This window comes from Ascochyta rabiei, chromosome 21 (assembly GCF_004011695.2).
Source record: "Ascochyta rabiei chromosome 21, complete sequence".
NCBI classification, from domain to species: Eukaryota; Fungi; Ascomycota; class Dothideomycetes; order Pleosporales; family Didymellaceae; genus Ascochyta; species Ascochyta rabiei.
The window spans coordinates 901,541-918,168 of record NC_082425.1 but is presented as its reverse complement, the minus strand read 5'-3'; the positions used below and the strand labels follow the sequence as shown (position 1 = coordinate 918,168).

At 53.9% G+C, this 16,628-nt stretch overlaps 7 protein-coding genes across 7 annotated transcripts, besides 7 other annotated features; 4 read left to right on the top strand and 3 right to left on the bottom strand.

Annotated features, from left to right (window-relative positions):
* Positions 1–664: 664 nt before the first annotated feature.
* EKO05_0011145 (uncharacterized protein) lies at positions 665–1,708 on the bottom strand (the record flags this gene model as incomplete). The annotated part of the gene is made up of 3 exons (XM_038943933.1): positions 665–914; positions 971–1,517; positions 1,621–1,708. 3 exons carry the CDS (start codon positions 1,706–1,708, stop codon positions 665–667), a joined length of 885 nt encoding a protein of 294 aa, XP_038793395.1.
* Positions 1,552–1,603: a tandem repeat.
* Positions 1,709–2,087: 379 nt separating the features above from the next.
* On the top strand, positions 2,088–3,469 carry EKO05_0011144 (UDP-glucose--hexose-1-phosphate uridylyltransferase; the record flags this gene model as incomplete). The annotated part of the gene is made up of 4 exons (XM_038943836.1): positions 2,088–2,188; positions 2,239–2,290; positions 2,344–3,121; positions 3,174–3,469. 4 exons carry the CDS (start codon positions 2,088–2,090, stop codon positions 3,467–3,469), a joined length of 1,227 nt encoding a protein of 408 aa, XP_038793394.1.
* Positions 3,470–3,771: 302 nt separating this feature from the next.
* Positions 3,772–4,539, top strand: EKO05_0011143 (uncharacterized protein; the record flags this gene model as incomplete). Its single annotated transcript, XM_038943786.1, has 4 exons — positions 3,772–3,948; positions 4,004–4,120; positions 4,210–4,284; positions 4,423–4,539. 4 exons carry the CDS (start codon positions 3,772–3,774, stop codon positions 4,537–4,539), a joined length of 486 nt encoding a protein of 161 aa, XP_038793393.1.
* Positions 4,540–5,169: 630 nt separating this feature from the next.
* Positions 5,170–9,439, bottom strand: EKO05_0011142 (uncharacterized protein; the record flags this gene model as incomplete). The annotated part of the gene is made up of 6 exons (XM_038943875.1): positions 5,170–5,283; positions 5,341–5,445; positions 5,498–5,683; positions 5,729–5,756; positions 5,806–8,898; positions 8,997–9,439. The coding sequence occupies 6 exons, from the start codon at positions 9,437–9,439 to the stop codon at positions 5,170–5,172; spliced, it is 3,969 nt and encodes a 1,322-aa protein (XP_038793392.1).
* A 796-nt stretch (positions 9,440–10,235) lies between these two features.
* EKO05_0011141 (uncharacterized protein) lies at positions 10,236–11,068 on the top strand (the record flags this gene model as incomplete). The annotated part of the gene is made up of 2 exons (XM_038943952.1): positions 10,236–10,335; positions 10,389–11,068. 2 exons carry the CDS (start codon positions 10,236–10,238, stop codon positions 11,066–11,068), a joined length of 780 nt encoding a protein of 259 aa, XP_038793391.1.
* Positions 11,067–11,112: a tandem repeat.
* A 1,024-nt stretch (positions 11,113–12,136) lies between these two features.
* Positions 12,137–12,155: a tandem repeat.
* Positions 12,156–12,567: 412 nt separating this feature from the next.
* EKO05_0011140 (uncharacterized protein) lies at positions 12,568–12,786 on the top strand (the record flags this gene model as incomplete). Its single annotated transcript, XM_059637925.1, has 1 exon — positions 12,568–12,786. The coding sequence occupies one exon, from the start codon at positions 12,568–12,570 to the stop codon at positions 12,784–12,786; it is 219 nt and encodes a 72-aa protein (XP_059493908.1).
* Positions 12,787–15,074: 2,288 nt separating this feature from the next.
* Positions 15,075–15,112: a tandem repeat.
* Positions 15,113–15,353: 241 nt separating this feature from the next.
* Positions 15,354–15,893, bottom strand: EKO05_0011139 (uncharacterized protein; the record flags this gene model as incomplete). The annotated part of the gene is made up of 1 exon (XM_059637924.1): positions 15,354–15,893. The coding sequence occupies one exon, from the start codon at positions 15,891–15,893 to the stop codon at positions 15,354–15,356; it is 540 nt and encodes a 179-aa protein (XP_059493907.1).
* Positions 15,694–15,720: a tandem repeat.
* Positions 15,788–15,840: a tandem repeat.
* A 473-nt stretch (positions 15,894–16,366) lies between the features above and the next one.
* Positions 16,367–16,421: a tandem repeat.
* Between the last annotated feature and the right edge of the window lie 207 nt (positions 16,422–16,628).

Genomic DNA, 16,628 nt, shown 5'->3' with positions numbered 1-16,628 from the left:
AGATTGTGGGTTCAACTGCAATGGTAGTAGCGTTTGTGGTGGTGACAGGCGTGGGTGGTAGCGTGACGGTAAGCTTGCGTAGGTGCTGCGGCGGAGCCTCGAGATGAGCTGCTCTCTACGGCCGGCTGCTCCTTCACGCCCAGAGCAGTGTAAGTATGTTGGCCGGGTGAATGTCGAAATTGTGCCGTGCAAACTCTGGTGTTGTTCAGAGTCGCGGGCTCGAGTTTGGTGAAGAGCCGCTGCCGCGGTGGGTTCGTGTCAATGCGCCTTTGACTATCTTCTCAGATCTGCAGAACAATGCGCTCGTTTTGAAACATGCAACTTCAAAATCTAGGCAGAAACGCGTGAACAGGGAAGCACGCGGGTGGAAGCGCGTTGGGGGAGGCGACTGGACGGTACGGCGCAGATTGCTGGCACTTGGCTGTCGAGTGTGTTGTCGATGTGACGAGGTCAATAGTGTAGTGGGGTCTAGAACTTGGACCCAAGCGGCACGTCAACTTCACGTCCTCACTCAAGCCTGCTAGCAAAGCTTACGAGGAAATTTTGGAGAAGCTACTGGTGGTTTTGAAAAAAAAATCCCTTGTCATAGACGGGACTTGCTGTCCGTGACACCCACCCAAACGCCTGGTACAGCATAGTACAGCATACTTTACACACAACTAACTCAGCTGATGAAGCAAATGCAGCCCAGCGCAATGTAGAAAACAAACAGAGGGTATACTGCGATGCCAACACGGTTCCTGACTACTCCAGAGCCGCCCATGATGCTGACTCCTGCTGCTAATGACCATGCAATAAGCACAAGATACACTGGTATTCTGACTATCATCGGTATGCCGACTGCACTGAGGAGGGACGCGATGACGAGTGGGAAGAGCGTGTAGCCGATGATCGAGACGGACTGGAAGAAGGCACTGGAGGTTTATCAGCAAACTGGCCGTGGAGGGTGACTACATCCAACAACACGTACATGTTTCCTCCCAGAAGTTTGATCTGCAGCGTCACGACAGCTTCGCCGATCCACACCATGGCGAAGATGCCGGAGAAGACGAGATCCCTCTGCGAGTCCTTTGCTCCCCGCGAGAGGAACAAACTGAGCAGCAAACAGAAGATGAGGGGACCCCACAGGTCCCAGTCCCGCAGGCCCTCGCTCATACCGGCCTGCAGGAGAACATCTGCATCTGGCCATCGGCCTGCCAGGTTCCTAATGCCCCCACCGAAGCCCTCTGCTTCACCGCGCTCAGCGGCTGCTATGCCCCCGCCCTGCTGCATGATGCCGCCAAGCAGGTACTTGGGGTACAGCACCTGCTTCAGCTTCTCCCAGATGGCAAGCAGGTCGCGCGACAGCGTCTCCCATACCGTCTCGTCGATGGTGTTGGTGGGTGCACGGCGGTCCTCGCCAGGGATGCTCGATGTCAAGTACGACTGCGCGTTGGCACCGCCGGGCGCAATTCTTCCCGTGAGCGGAGCGCGGTCCGAAGTTCCCTGCAGTGGGTCGTCGAGGTCGTCGAGAGTCGCTGGGAGCCGTTAGCTTGGTGTTGCCGTGCATTGTGCATACGCCAGGCTATGCCATGCCAGGCTATGCTATGCTATGCCATGCCATAGGCAGCTGCAACGTACCATCATCAGGGTCAATCAGGTCCCGCTCCACCGCGTCGTTGTCGTAGACCGCATTAGACGTCGAAGCGCTCGGCATCATTGCCGCCATAGTGAAAACCCTGCGAGAACGGAACGCGGGATAATTCCTCAATAGGCACGTGGTTAGCTCGAATGTTGTTGTTGAAGGTGCACTTGTACCGGATTGATGCCACGCTGGAGCTCGGATAGTCTTCCGCTTACAGCAGCTCACCACACCTGGACATGATTGGTCCACAACTTTGAATCCTCGGGTGCAACATACTCAACACGGCTAGGGTTCCGCCTGGTGGCTCTTAGCGTGTGAAGGGCTCCAGATGTTGCTCTTCACTATTTATGCCCAGGTCATGCTACTATCGCTGGCTCCCGTCTTCGCGTCATCTGTCGCCGATATATATTGTGTCTTACGCCGCCCGCCCTAGAGACCGGCCCAACACCGTGCAACGCACATCATGACCGACCCCGTCCTCAACGACATCTCCCACAGGCGCTTCAACCTGCTGCGAGGAAGCTGGATCTTGGTCTCGCCGCACCGCACAAAGCGACCATGGCAGTGAGTATAGGCTTGCCCGCACGTTTGGCACTGTGGCTAAATCCCTCCAGAGGTGCGCAAGAGGAGCCGTCCAAGATCACGCTTCCAGAGTATGACCCAAAGGTGCGTGCCACCCCACCTAGCAAGTAACGTGATACCCATGCTGACCTCGTCAGTGCTATCTGTGTCCTAGCAACACACGAGCAAACGGAGAGAATAACCCCAAGTTTGAAAACACGTATGTGTTTGTGAATGACTTTAGCGCGGTCAAGGAAGAGCAGGAAGACTACCATCCCAACTCCAACGGCAAATCATTAGCATCGCGACTACTTCGTGCCGAGGCTGTCACTGGAAAATGCTATGTCATCTGCTTCTCGCCAAACCACAACCTCACCCTCGCAGATATGACCCCTGCGCAGATTGTCCCCATCATTGAGACCTGGACCAACATTTACACATTACACCTGGATTCAAAGTCACCTCTGGCCAAGCTTGCCGCTACAGGATCCATGCCGGAATTAGCCCAAGGACAACTGGAAAGACCAAATGCACAGTACCGCTACATGCAGATCTTCGAGAACAAGGGTGCAGCGATGGGTTGCTCAAATCCTCATCCTCACGGCCAAGTCTGGACTACAACATCGCTGCCTGAAGAGCCTGCACTAGAACTGCAGCAGATGATCAAATACCGCCAGGAGCAGAACGGATCTCATATGCTTGCAGATTACGCTGCGTTGGAATCAGAACAAAGAGTCCGCACGGTGTTTGAGAACGAGGGTTTCTGGGCTGGTGTGCCGTACTGGGGTGTATGGCCATTTGAGATTCTGCTTACGAGCAAGCAACACAAGCGGTCGCTAGTCGACTTCAACAAAGAGGAGCGTGCGCAGCTTGCAGAAGCCATTGCGGAAATCACTCGCAGATATGACAACCTGTTCGAGACACAGTTCCCTTACAGTAAGTTTAGGCACCACATTCCGGCCTTGAGCATGTAACTAATTGTTTCAAGGCATGGGCATTCACCAAGCGCCCCTGCAAGGCACAAACGATGAGATTGAGTGCAGTCACTTCCATATCCACTTTTACCCACCTCTCCTCCGCAGTGCAACTGTCCGCAAGTTCCAGGTCGGCTATGAGATGATGGCCGAGCCTCAGCGCGATATTACACCTGAGCAAGCTGCAGACCGCTTGAGAGGCTGTGGCGGTAAGCTGTACCGCAAGGGCTCTGAAGAGAAGCCTTTTACCAATGGTATCAACGGTATCAATGGAACGAACGGGGCCAACGGGGTGAATGGCCATTACTAGATACCCAGAAGGGTATCTGTACTTCTGCAAGATTTTTTTGGAGACGGGCGTTTGGGGAGCTTTTAGCGACAACTAGGTCGATGCTAGGATTGTGGACTTGTGGTACATCTTTCAGTATTCAGGGCTTGAGATACACTCGGACCTAAGGGGAACAGCATCACTAGAGCATTACACGGAGTATGTGCAGGCGTCAGAGGCCTTTGTCGAATCAAACATAGCAACACTAAGAATGGGCTGGCAAACCAGACATTTGCATGCACAGATGAAGGTATCAACAACCACAAGATCGATGAGCTTGAATCATGGTCACATTGCATGCTCTGTCCAGCCGACTAGCCTCGTTTTGGGGCAAGGACGTCACTGCCACGCGCGTCCCACCAACAGACCGCTTAACCTGTTCTCGACCCCACCCCGCGCCATCATCCCTCACCAAAACACGTCTCCCATACAAATCTTCCAAACACAACAACACCACAACCGTATGAAGCTACCAACTTGTTGAAAGAGCTCCATTCATCTGACTGATAGCTACAGAAACTACCAAAAATGCCTTCCGCAAAGTACACCGAGACCTACCAGAAGGTCAGCAAGATGGGCGAGAAGCTCAAGGCTGCCGGCAAGCAGGGTCCTAGCAACGACGAGCAGCTGAACGTACGTTCCTCTACCTATCAAGCTACAGTGCTGGATTATTCAATCCAATGCAGCTCTGAACCTGGCCTTTGCTGACTACATCTCCACAGCTGTACGCCTACGCTAAGGTTGCCGAGGGCAAGGACTTCAGCAAGGCCGAGAAGCCTGGCATGTTCAACCTCGCTGTACGTTGACGCCCTCCATTGCGCACACCCCGAACACAGTCCATCGAACGCGACACGAGGAGCACGAACTTCTCGAAGCTGCGTCTGAAGCACCTCAAGAGAATGCGCCGACCGAGGACAAACGCTGACAAAACGCAGGGCAAGGCGAAGTACAACAAGTGGCAAGAGCAGGTCAACGCCGGCCTGAGCCAGAAGGATGCCGAGGACAAGTACATCGCGCTTGGCAACGAGCTGCTCAAGAAGCACGACAACTAGATGCTTCGACGGTCGATTCGCGAAGACTGATTGAAGCTGTCGAATATACCACATACTAGCATACATGAAGAAATGAAATACACGGCCGATGTCAGAGGAAGAAAAAATTCCCCAGCCTCGAGTGGGCACGCCGATGGCTGGATTGTATGAATACTGAATACTTCCTGAAACACATCTTCTGGACACCTAATACTGACTTGCGCTCGATTCCTAATAAAGCAGACCACCGCATCCGATACTGGAGCGAGCGGAAAGCACACGGTTCTCTCGGGCATGAGTGCACACCTAGTTAGCCGGAAGAAAGCTAAACAACATAGACGCCTGCGCTTCCCTGCGAGCTATCATTCGTCGTGTGCACCGGCCCTTTGGCCTTACCACTATATACTTTTGCATCCTTCCACGATACGAAATGCGAAAACAGTTAGGTAATCATACCATACACTTCCAATCCCCCATCAACGCTGCCACGTCTTCTTCTAGCTCGATCCAAAATGCAATGTCGAGACTTCTGCGTCCACTGGCGATATCATCGTGAATCGCGGGACTGACTATGATCCGCCAATCCAATGGTGATGTTACAAAACTGGTGTACACTCCCGTGTGTAGTCTCGATGCGAGGGCCAAGACTACCTACCGCGGAGCAATCTGAGCCACGTGATTGAAGAGCATATCAAGCCCTTCCATTGTGACTGCCGACGTCTCAAAGTATGCGCGCGCACTGATTCTCGCTGTCAGCTTATACGCCTGCATCCGAAGGAATTAGTTCAAGCCAACTCGAAAAGACGACAGTGCGTGACCTACATCGCGCGTCCAAACCGTGCGGGATCCCCCGCGATTGATATCCTTTTTGCAGCCGACGAGTATCTTCGGCACCTTGTTCAGGTACAGGTCGGCTTCGTGGTTCCACTAGCTCAGGTCAGCTTGAAGCGCGAAGAAGCTCAACTCTGCAGTTGCGTACTTTGTGCTCCACGTTGTCGAACGACTCGGGCGAGCTGATGTCGAAGCACAGCAAGACGGCGTGCACGACGCCGTACGAGGCGTGCCGTAGATGGTCTCGGAAGAAATCGACTTCGGAGTGGTCTTGTACAACCACTTCCAGACTGCCCATTGGCTTGGTGAAGGTCGTTGCAGAGGATGGGGTGTGCTGGAGAGGATCAGTCAAGTCTCGGGATTCGTGAAGATGCCCTACCTTTGGAATGACCCCATTACACCAAGCGCTTTGGTGGGTTAGTGACACGAGTAATCATCTGCCTGGTATTGACTTACCTTGATAACCAAGTTTTGCCGCACTTGGCATCACCCAGAAGCAGCACTTGACGTTGCAGAGGGTTCAATTCGAATCGACTCAGAGGTGACATTGCAGGCGGAACCGCTACGTTCACCTCGTCCTCGATCTCGAACTTGTCCGCAGATAGGTCTCTTCTGGAGAAAGCCCGGTGCAAGTCTGACATTGCACTTGGACTCTGGATGGGCGAGCTTGGCAAGTTAGGTCCTCCTACTCGACTTCCGGAAGGTGTTGGAGGTGTGAAAGGTGCTGGGAGTTCAGCTGCAAAGAAGCTGGGCTCTGATGCGGGGAGCTCGTATGCAGTGTTGGTGATCTGAGGAGAAGACTCGCCCAAGCAGCTGTCTACATGCGACCATGCTTCATCATCGCTGAGATCATGTAGACTGGCCGTGCATATGGGACAAGATCTAATCGAGCTCGAAGCTGGCGGGGTACCAGTAGCTTCGGATGCAGGAGACGCAGTCGTGGGCGACTTCCGTTTTGAAGAAGACCCCAAAAGTGCAAATCGGAGCGATTTCTTCTTCGTCAAGCTGGGATCATCGCTCTTGCTTCGGCGGTCCTGTAACGAGAACGTTTTAGCCATTGAGGTTGGGAAGAGCGAGAAGCTTCGAGATGTTGGTGTAACTGGGTCGGGATTGGAATGGTTGGATCGCTCAACGGAGCCTTCGATAGTATCAAACGTCACGCTTGGTTGAGCTGTTGGTCGTTTGCGACTGTCGTCCGAGCCGTGTGGGCTCTTCAGAGCTGGCCTTGGTACCATCAGCTTAGATGGATGCGAAAATCCCGTGGCTTCTCCTGTTTTCCAGTCCGGTAACCGTGTAGATGTGGAAGCCGCACGACGGTGTGTTGGAAGATCTGGATTTGCAGTCGCTCCATGGAGTCCTCCAAAACTTTCTGTGTGCAGCTTGGTATGGTTTGAAAAAGGTTCGGCATTTGTGTTCTTGTGCCAAGGAAGACGAGAGTCCGATGCTGCACGTCGTACAGGAAAAGACTGCGCAGGATCGCACGCCATGCTTCTTAAAAATGTTGTCTGATTGAGAGTGGGTGATACCATGATCTCTGGTATGCTCTGCAGAAACTCGACTGGGCTGGACAGATTCGAAGGTGCTTCATTTGGCGTGTAAGCTGGCGGGTCGACATGGCCTTCCCTGGGCGCTGCGGGAGGCTCCGTGTTCGGAGCCAGGACAGGTACTTCCTCTGTAGTGTTGTTTGTGGATGTCGTTGGTCTAGATTGTGTCGAGAGCAATACAAGCGCCTTATACGCCTTCGAAGCCGCGTTATGCCTGGCTTCCTCCCTAGTCTTGCAACCAGTCACCTTGGCTATCTCTCTTCTTTGGGAGCTATCAGCAAAGACCATACAATTGTAGCCCTCACGACCGCGACCAATCATAAATACTGGCTTGCTTCCAAGCTCCTGCTGACAAAGAGCGACAAGAAGCTTAGTATAGGATGATGTGTCTCCACTGTCCGGACTGTGAGCGCTAGGCAGCGTGCTCTGGAGCTGTGGTGTAGCTTTCGATGAGATTCTCGTGGCACTCGAACTGAGTGTCTCGTTTGTTGGTTTGATTGCGATGTCTCCCTCTGGTGGGCCTTTGAAGGAAGAGCGAGCAGCTTCAAGACTCCTTGTCAGAACGTCTGCGCGTGATGTGTGATTGTCAGGAGTTGCTAAAGAGAGCCCAGGCGTGAGTTTAGCAGTCTGAGGTTTCGTTTCTCCGCCAGTCAATGCACATCCATTTGGAGTAGATACCACAAACTCCTGCGCTGCGGCATTCTCCATGCTCAGTCCTCCACGCGCATCTGGAAGTTTCGTTGTGAGCTTGCCAAGCATCGAAGAAGGGGACTGCTCGTCCGAGTGGGTTGTGTTGGCGCGATTTAAAGAAGTACCTAGCTTTGGGTCTATACTTGAGGATGGTTCCCATCGCTCCGGTGACTTCGGCTTTCCTGACATGCGTCGCGAACTAGGGAAAGATACGTCTGAAGCTATATACTTCGTTGTTACTGCAAAAGTCAAATCCTGAGGGTGTGCATCGGTCAAAGGGCTCGCCAGATCCTGCGGGGTGTTAGATTTAGTGCCAGGTGCGGACTGCTGCGTCGCCAGATTTCCTCGATAGCTACCGAGAAGGGCGGCGTATGCTTCTTCGTCTTCAAGGTTCTCTTGCTCTTTACATATCTTTATAAGGAGCACAAGTGTCTTTTCGTAGCCATCGTGGCCGGGCTCGCGCAGCTTTCTAAAACCTCGCAGTGACTGCCGGCCGTGTATGTGCGCTTCAGTGTAATCTTTTGTGTTCAATAAGATTTCGCACAGCGTGAACGAGTCCCACAAGAAGCTCTCGCTTTTCTTTCCTGTTTGGCGCTCTGTAATTGCTAGTTTTTCCTTCATTGTTGATTTTGCTTGAGTCCAGGATCCTTGCAGGCAATAAGTCTCTGTAAGCATTTCCAGTAGTTCGGCTTTGGACACGCCGGTTATAGATGTACTTTGGGACGAAGCAAGTGAGGTATAGCTCGTAGTAGACGGGAATCTAGACAAGCAGTTTCGAAGATGTCGTTCCGCCCCATGCAAATCGCCCTGCTCTTTACGCCTTTTCCCGTTGTTGAACAATGCTCTGACCAGCTCGTTCTCAATGTCAGAGTCGCTGTCTGATTCGTACACAGTGAGCGCATCCCCTGTACTGGTCTCTGAGGGATCAAGAGTTGGAGCTTCTACGTCGTCGAATTCGTACACTGTGTTCGAGGACATCCAGCGCTGCATAGTCTCGTTCGACTCTTTCTTGAAAACGTCGCCAAAATCCGAACCGTACTTAGCAGAAGCTTTATCGCTCCCCTCTGGACCTAGTGTCGTAGAGGCGGTCGAAACGACATCGGCCGCGGATTCCACGCATTCTTTCAGGTTGGTCAAAGAGATGAGTTCTGACTCGGCGTGGAAACCTTGATTCACCACGGTACTTTGCAGCTTTTCGATCTTCGCGTTGAGGTCTGCACCAAGATTGCGAATCTCGTCATACAGTTTGTTGAGGTTGGGTATAACCCTTTCTGGCAGCTTGGCTGTAGACTTCTGTAATGTAACCTGGTTCCATCTGAGAAGCAGTCAGATGTCTGTATATAGAGATCGAGCTGTGTCACATTCGTCTCTGGAGTGTCGAACGCACAAACACTGTCTCCGGGATCCACTTACACGATGACTGTGCTGAGAGACAGCTGCAGAGCTGCACGGTACGACTGGATCTGCTCTCGAAAGCCTGAAATTTGCGCGATAGCGCTCTTCAACCTGAGTTGCTTTCGCGTCGCATCAAGAAATGAGGTGCTTTTGCTCACGCTCGTGAGAAGCGACCGCAGTTGATCCAGCGTTCCCTCGCCATCACTCAATGACCTCGCCAGATTCTTCCAATGGCTCCCAACGTGACCGGTAGTCTGCACTTCTGCCTGAATGTCCTCTTGAGCGAAGGTTTCTTTCATCGACTGCAGCACTTGCTGGAATCCATCCACGTCGTTCAATATCCCGTTGAGCGTTGTGTCGACAACATTGACTTCATCGCGGAACTGCTTTACCAGAACCGTGACTTGAGCCGATACCTGAATTAGTGTGACGACGCTGGCAGTGATCGAGAAGGGATCCATCGTTGCGCATTGTGGTGGGCGTACATTCAGGCTCGGAGATCGTGTCCTGAGGTTGCGAAGGCGTCAAGAACAGCAGTTCAGCTCTTCGGTTGTTGGGGCTGTGAGCGACCGGGTACAAACACAGCCTCATGCGGGCGCACGCTGCAAGCCTTTCCGGCCCCCAGCCGCACACCCCATTGGAAATAGGTATGTTCACAAGCGAGATCTGACAATAAAGCAGCATGCGCCACGTCCAGTAGCAAATGGGAGAGACCCCAGATCTCTGCGACATGATTAAAGGTGTAAGGTGTCTGCGTCTTGAGTGTGATTGAGGGAAGGCCCGCGACATCATCAGCGACTGCGGAAGGCAAGCTTGGGCTTGACACGGCTTCCTTCATCCTCCAGCATTTCTACACTCCATTCCTCATCTTATAGAATTGTGATATTAATTCGACAAAGCGCCTAGTTCCTTGAACAAGACTACTGCAGTCATGTGGTGATTGAAGACTGTTGCACCTGTCCCTCTCCCAGCAATGCATCTACTACCCAAATAGGCATTTTGTACCCACCCAGAGCCTCTTGTATCCTTTCTCAAATTGCTAATGGTGCTCTGAGGAATCGCAAGACGCACTATTAGCGATGGAGAGCTTCAATCCCTATTCATGGACCTCCGTTCTACATCTCACCATACCTAGTTCAGCCTGAGCTTACATGCATTTGTAAGCACCATCGATCACATCACAGCACCATCTTTCAAACACGTATCGCGCATGATCAAGCTCAATCTTACATTTGCAGACCGATACTAATTTCCAAGATGGTGCAAAGAACCAGACCAGAAGATGACGACTGGCAGACCGTCAAGGATGCTAAGAAGCGCAAACAAATCCAAGATCGGTTAGCTCAGAGAGCACGCAGTTTGTAGCTCCTGTCTCATGCTAGTACAATAACGACCTATTGACTCGATCAGGAAGACGTCTTCGCGAAGCCAAACGTAGTGAAAGTTCCGTACAACAATCCTCCACGCAGCATTCAAGTCGAACGTCAGACAACGACTCATCGCCCATAGGTTGTGTCCAAAACGTCAGCGAGCTCGCCGTCATCGACTCGATCTCCAACAGCACGTACACATCGTCACTAGAAGCCTTGGATAGCACGACACCACACTGGCAGATCATCGACCTCGACCTCCCAGAGCTAGCCTCGGACCCCAACGACACCATTCTCTCAGACCCAGACCTACTCCCCAACAACCTCCACTTACCCCTACCCTCTCCCGAAGCCCTACAGCTCCAACTACCACTAAACGTCTTCACTGCACTCTTCATGAACGGCCAGATCCTCTCTCTAGCCTGCGGCACCCTACTCGCCTCCAAGTCCCCACCTGCAAACCCATCGATTCCCGTCCCGCTCCGCCCCACGGCCTCGCAGCAGCTTACCGTGCACTTCCAATGGATCGACCGGCTTCCCTTCCCCAAGCTACGAGACTCGCTGATCCGGCTGCAGGGCGTAGTGGATCTCGAGGAGTTCCTGAACGACATTTTCGTCCTGCCGAGTTTCAAGATCAGGGCTGGCGCCGCGTGTTGGGATCCGCGGGCGTGGAGCATGGAGGCTGGGTGGGCGCGGAAGTGGGGGTGGTTGTTCTTCTGATGGGATAGTGGGAGATGGGAGATGGGAGATGGGAGACGGGAGATCAAGCAAGGGGTCACGACGGCGGAGCAGGAAACTGGACGAGTATGAAAAGAATCGTGGTTTCTGGAAAACTCCAAACGCGCATGCACGACTCTGCCTCAATGCTGCCTGACAGTGCACACGCAATCGATACTGCCGCTATTCCAGAACACGCTCAGAACCATCTGAAACACCTTCGGATGTACAGCCGAGGGATTTGCTTCACGTAGATGAACGTCTCCCATCACTCACACGCAGGTTTCGTTTGAGGAGCCTGAGGCGTCGCGGTACCCTGATTTCACATGCCGTGCTTGCAGCTCAGATGCATCGACTGTGCGTATAGCCGGCTGGTGAAGCAGCTAGCCACCGGCCGAGGACGGATATAGTGATGGAATCGCTGGAACGTTGAGTTGCGAGACGGGGACATGAGTTGCTGAGACGGTTTGATCGGTTGCCGGCTCAGTCAAGTGACATGTCTAGGACAGCTAGTGAAGGTGGGAGGAGCGACGTGTGTGCAGCTGCATGCCGCGATGTAGCGTCCTTGATGGTCGAGGCGAGATGTTGTGCCGTAGACATCCCAGTCCTCTGGCTATATGTCAATCGCTATACCAGCTCCACCCACCACCACGTCTCTTTGACGGCCATCATCGCCGTACTCCATCGTGGTCGATATTCTCACGTTGTTGCTTGCCTCCCGTTTCAGCGACCTCGAAACCGATAGTGCGACAGGAGTCCGAAACAGGGACTGCATGAACGATAGAACCTGGCCGTTATTACGCTGCGCGCCTCAAACTGACGCATTTTCGCAACGGTACTTCTCGTCGACATATAACAGGTACGTGTGTACCTGTGGATTGTGCCGTCGTGCTGTTGCCATATTCACAAACTGCACAGTCCACCTCCATACGGACTGACGCGTACACTGTTCTTCTAAACCCTTCCAATCGTTACAGAACAAGAGCCAGAGAAGATGAGAATCAAGATCTCAATGGCGGTGTTGGTGGGCGCTGCGGCTGTTGCCATTGCGAGCCCCGTAGCAAGTCCAAAGCCGCCGCCGCCGCCGCCGAAGGGTGGCGATGCTGATGTAGGGAAGAACGTTGCAAAAGTGGGCAAATGTCCAGTACGCTCAACATATCCTTTTTTCGATACAAAGCTAGTAGCTAATAGCGCCACAGACTGATTGCTGGAATGAGGCCGCTAGAAAGGCGGGCTGTGATCCCAATAAAAGCGACGACTGCCTGTGCGGCCCATTCTTCGACGCCGTGACTTCTTGCACAGCGCAGACATGTAATACGGGTGACAACCTTGGTATGCTGCTTATCCTTTCTCCAATCTGGGCAAGATGTTAATGTGCTCTTTCTAGCTGCGTTAAATTTCCTTTCGCCAGCATGCTAGCGGACTGCCACCAACAAGCCACATGTCCGACTTGACAGCTGCGGAGTCTGAGAATACATCAGAGAGCTAAACGAGGACATTCGATGAAGCATAGATACCCTGAGCAAATTAATGATCCACCTTCTCTTTTACGAGGACAATTACGTGTCGCTGTTGTTGAGGCGGTACCCTACTGGCAAACTCCGCCTGCGCGTGTTGTTGAAGTAGCGCGAACATCGGAGGTACTCAGGTACATCGGCCGCGACTGGGATTGGTCATGTATTATAGGTAGCTCTAAGACCGGATACGAAGGCGAGGCTTAGGTACCAGTACTCGTCGCGAAAACATTCCGGGGAGATGTAGGTCACGCTAGTACAGCCGTGGCAGTGATCTGTAAACCCGGGGTCTCCACAAACCTAAGAGCTGCGGATCGCCGTGCAGCACTAGACAAGCTCCCAAGGCCGACAGTCACTGGGAGATACGCTGGTGGTATACGAAGGAGATGATACTTGGTGTTGCACCGCACACCATACTAAACTAGAATTATTCGGTGCAAGACCAAATACCAGCTCCGTCGTAGGATCAAGCTCCTGGCGGCCTCAAAAAATGCTGTTGTGGAAGTATAGACCGACAGTGACGGGAACATCGAGATGGCGATTTCAGCAACGAAGAAGGAAGCCATCTTCCCACCGTAACCTGCACGACGACATTTGCGCTGAGCTCCTAAGCGCCTGTGTTTTGCTTTATGACGACTGTGATATTCGTTACGTCAGTGTGGTGGGTCTCAGCTCCAGACAAACAAGTAGTTCACGGGCTGCTCATAGGTAGAAAGGTGGAAAGAGGTCTACTGTGGTAGATGATAGGCGCGACGATCAGCCTTGCCCAAACTGTGAAGAGGCTGGCACTCATTGCGCGTACTGCATTCGCAGATCACAGGCATACTGGGGGTGTGGTGTAACACTGGAGCAACGATGCACAACTTACGGTCACTAAGATTCCCACGATGCGATCAGCAGAGGGCGAGTTCACCGATAGATTGACGCGAGTTCGACAATGGCGCCGGGCAGATGGTGTGTTTCGGTCAGGCGGAGTATGCAGTATGGGGGTGACTTTCTCAAGAGACACAGTAGCCGTCTTGGAAGGGAGCCCGTGGCTGATGGATGGTTGTCGTCCAATGCGCCATGGTGGATTTGGACGATGTTTCGCCGACATGCAGCTTGAGTTTTGACGCGCAATTTCGTGTCTCGTACGCACGCCAGACTTGCCTACCTATTTCATGATTCCACTCATGGCTTGGCGTTTCTTCCCAGCACCTCGAACCTGGTGGCGTGACAGACAAGCTCACGGAATGACATCAAATGTGTTGTTGGGGATGAAAATGAAGAATCTTTCACACAGTCTTCCACATCTGATGTCATGCCGCTGTCGCCGAACACCGACAGGCACTTTGTTCGCCTCATCGGGCCTTTGAGCACGTTTGACGGTTATGGTGCGGGGCCCCAGAGGGTTGACTGATGACATCGGCAATGAGTAAGGCTGAAAGATCCTTTCGCGCGCAACCGGTTGGTTTCGGGTAGGCGGCAAACGACGTGGGCAAGATGTATCGCAGGGTGATCTGTGACTACCACTGTGATTGCTGGGGGTTGTGATGTGACGACGATGCCTGCTGGTCGTGTCAGGAGTTATGTTGGGCAAGGAGCTTGCAGAACTTTCTCTGCAGCGGGGTCTTGTTGAATCAACGGATCATGACTACAAACAGCTGGGCAATAGGTGATGCGGTGAGAGCGCAGGTGTCGCGTTTTGAAATTGCATCTGTGGTCCCAGCTGCGGGATGAAACTGTGTTTGGCCAAGGCGACAGCTAGCTCGTTGCAATTGAGGCGCAACGAGCATGATAAGGAGGGGTTGTGATAGAGGCGCAGTGATTTGGCTCTGGTACCTGCAGACCGTGGCGCCACCAACGTAGCAGGCGTCTCCACCTTTGGCAGCGCCGAGCTGTCCGAGATTCTCCGAACACGTGCAAAGGGCAGAAGATGTCGTTTGCGGGCGAGTGAATTTTTTTGCTGTGACAGTGTCAGCGTGTCAGCGGCAGCTGCCCCGAACAATCTCCAAACTTCTCCCATGCTGGGCACAAAGCGGGGCGGGCTATCGAGAAGCTAAGGGCACTGTCAAGAATTTCTAGAAGGAATGATAATAATAGCGGACCCTCTGTCACAGCCTGTTCCAACGCACCGAGAATCCTACCTGAAGTGTTGGCGTGCGTTCCAGCATGGAACCAAAAAAATCGAGAAGACGCTGAGGAGCCGTGGTCGTCATACGCCCCGCTTGAGTGCTCAGGGGACACCCGGCAGCACACGGGGGCATATTTCTGCCTTGTGAAGAGCCAAGGGGACAGGGGTTGCCCCACCGAGATATCGAAGAACGGGGCTCCGCAAGTGCCGAGATGAAGTGAGATGGAGAGAACGTGGACATGGGCTGTTGGTTGCTGGAGGCCTGCGGTGATGCAGGATTAGACTCTCCAAGAGTGTGCAGTGCAGTGCAGTGCTGCGCTCGTCTCCCAACCTGTGCTTCGTTCAAGCGCAACGCGGAAACGTGCATCGACTGCGGGCCGGTGTGGGTGGGTGGGTGGGTGGGTGCATGGGCTGGGTAGGACGCGTTCCCGGCGAGCAGTTGTGATATGATGATGATCTCCTGATATTGCCCTTGCTGGTAGTGAAATGCATGTTGCTGCATGCAAGAATGCATTCGTTTGTGCTTTTTGCTTCTTCGATGCTCACAATACCCCAGATGATCCCCCCACAGGACATCCACTCCTCTACCAGGTCTGGCGCAGTGCAACACATCCAGGCGCACCTGGATACCATCCACCATGCATCGAGTGTCTGTGAGTGGTCATCTGACATGCCTAATAGCAGGCGGGTGTGGTGTCTCGTCGAACCGCAAAGTGAGACGGCCAGCTGCATTCCACAGGCCAGTCAGACCGAATGGTCCACTTGGAAGAGGACTCGGGCATCGAGGTTGGCGTGAGGAGCCTCGGCGCCAGTGGTGGGTGAGGAGTGCGTGGTGCTCCTGGCTGGATGCCTTTTCTCGATCTTGTTTTGCTGGCCAGCTCCTCCATTCACAAGTCAGCGCCAGCGTGGCACAAGAGCAGCTGTTTCTGGTGTTGCGCCCTGCCTGACCGATAGAATGCACAGCAAGAAGCCAGGCGCAAGGGGGATGACGAGCCGGCGCCGTGATGGTGATGGTGATGGTGATGGTGGTGTCCCAGAATAGGATGCACTCCAGGCAGGCGTGACGTCTCGATGGACGACTTGCTCTTATCTCTCCAGTGCAGTGCAGTGCAGTGCAATGCAGCGCAGTGCAGTGCAGTGCAGCGCAGCGGGGCTCCTCCTGTTCTCCAGAGTCCAGATAGCAAGGCACTGCCTCCCCCATTCTCCGTTCTCTCGTGAGTCGACGTGGATCACATCAGCTCTGGCAGTGCAGCCCGGCAAGACGCACAACTGCCGCCCATCCACGCACGCTGCTTCGCCGGCTCTCCCAGGACGGGCCCCCGCTGTCTTGTTGCTGCTTCACGTTTCGCGCGTCTCCACCGACAGCCTCACCTGAGGCACGACAGCGGCGCGGTGACCAATCGCGTCACGCTCGCCGACGTTGACCGCAGGGCCAGCATCCAGAAAATCGGGTGCAAATTTGCAGGCCTTGGTCGGGCTCACGACGAACTCAGGTGGTCCACCGCCAGCACCGTCGGCGTCGTGAGTGCGGAGACGGAGGGTTCCAGCCTCGGCTGCCATCAGGGCCCGTGGGCAAGCGCTGTGCAGCATCCAGGTACGACAGCACCGCCATCTCGACGGCGCAGAGCAGCGCCACCCCTGCACGGCGACTGGGCGGGCGCAAAGGCAGCCAGGCGCAGACGCAGACGCAGACGCATACGCAGACGCAGACGCAGACGCAGACGCAGACAGACGCACGCCATCGCCGACACAGGCCACAGGCCCACGCCAGCTTCAGCAGGTCCCTGCTCCAGACAGAGTCACAGACTACTGCGCTCCGCACCGTGACTGGGGGCGCCGCTAGGCTGATACGTTTTCGACGCGGCGCACCTTTGGACCTTTCAGGTAGCCAAGCCGAGTGGAGCAGTCCGCCCCGTGTCTTTCTTTCGATTCCGGC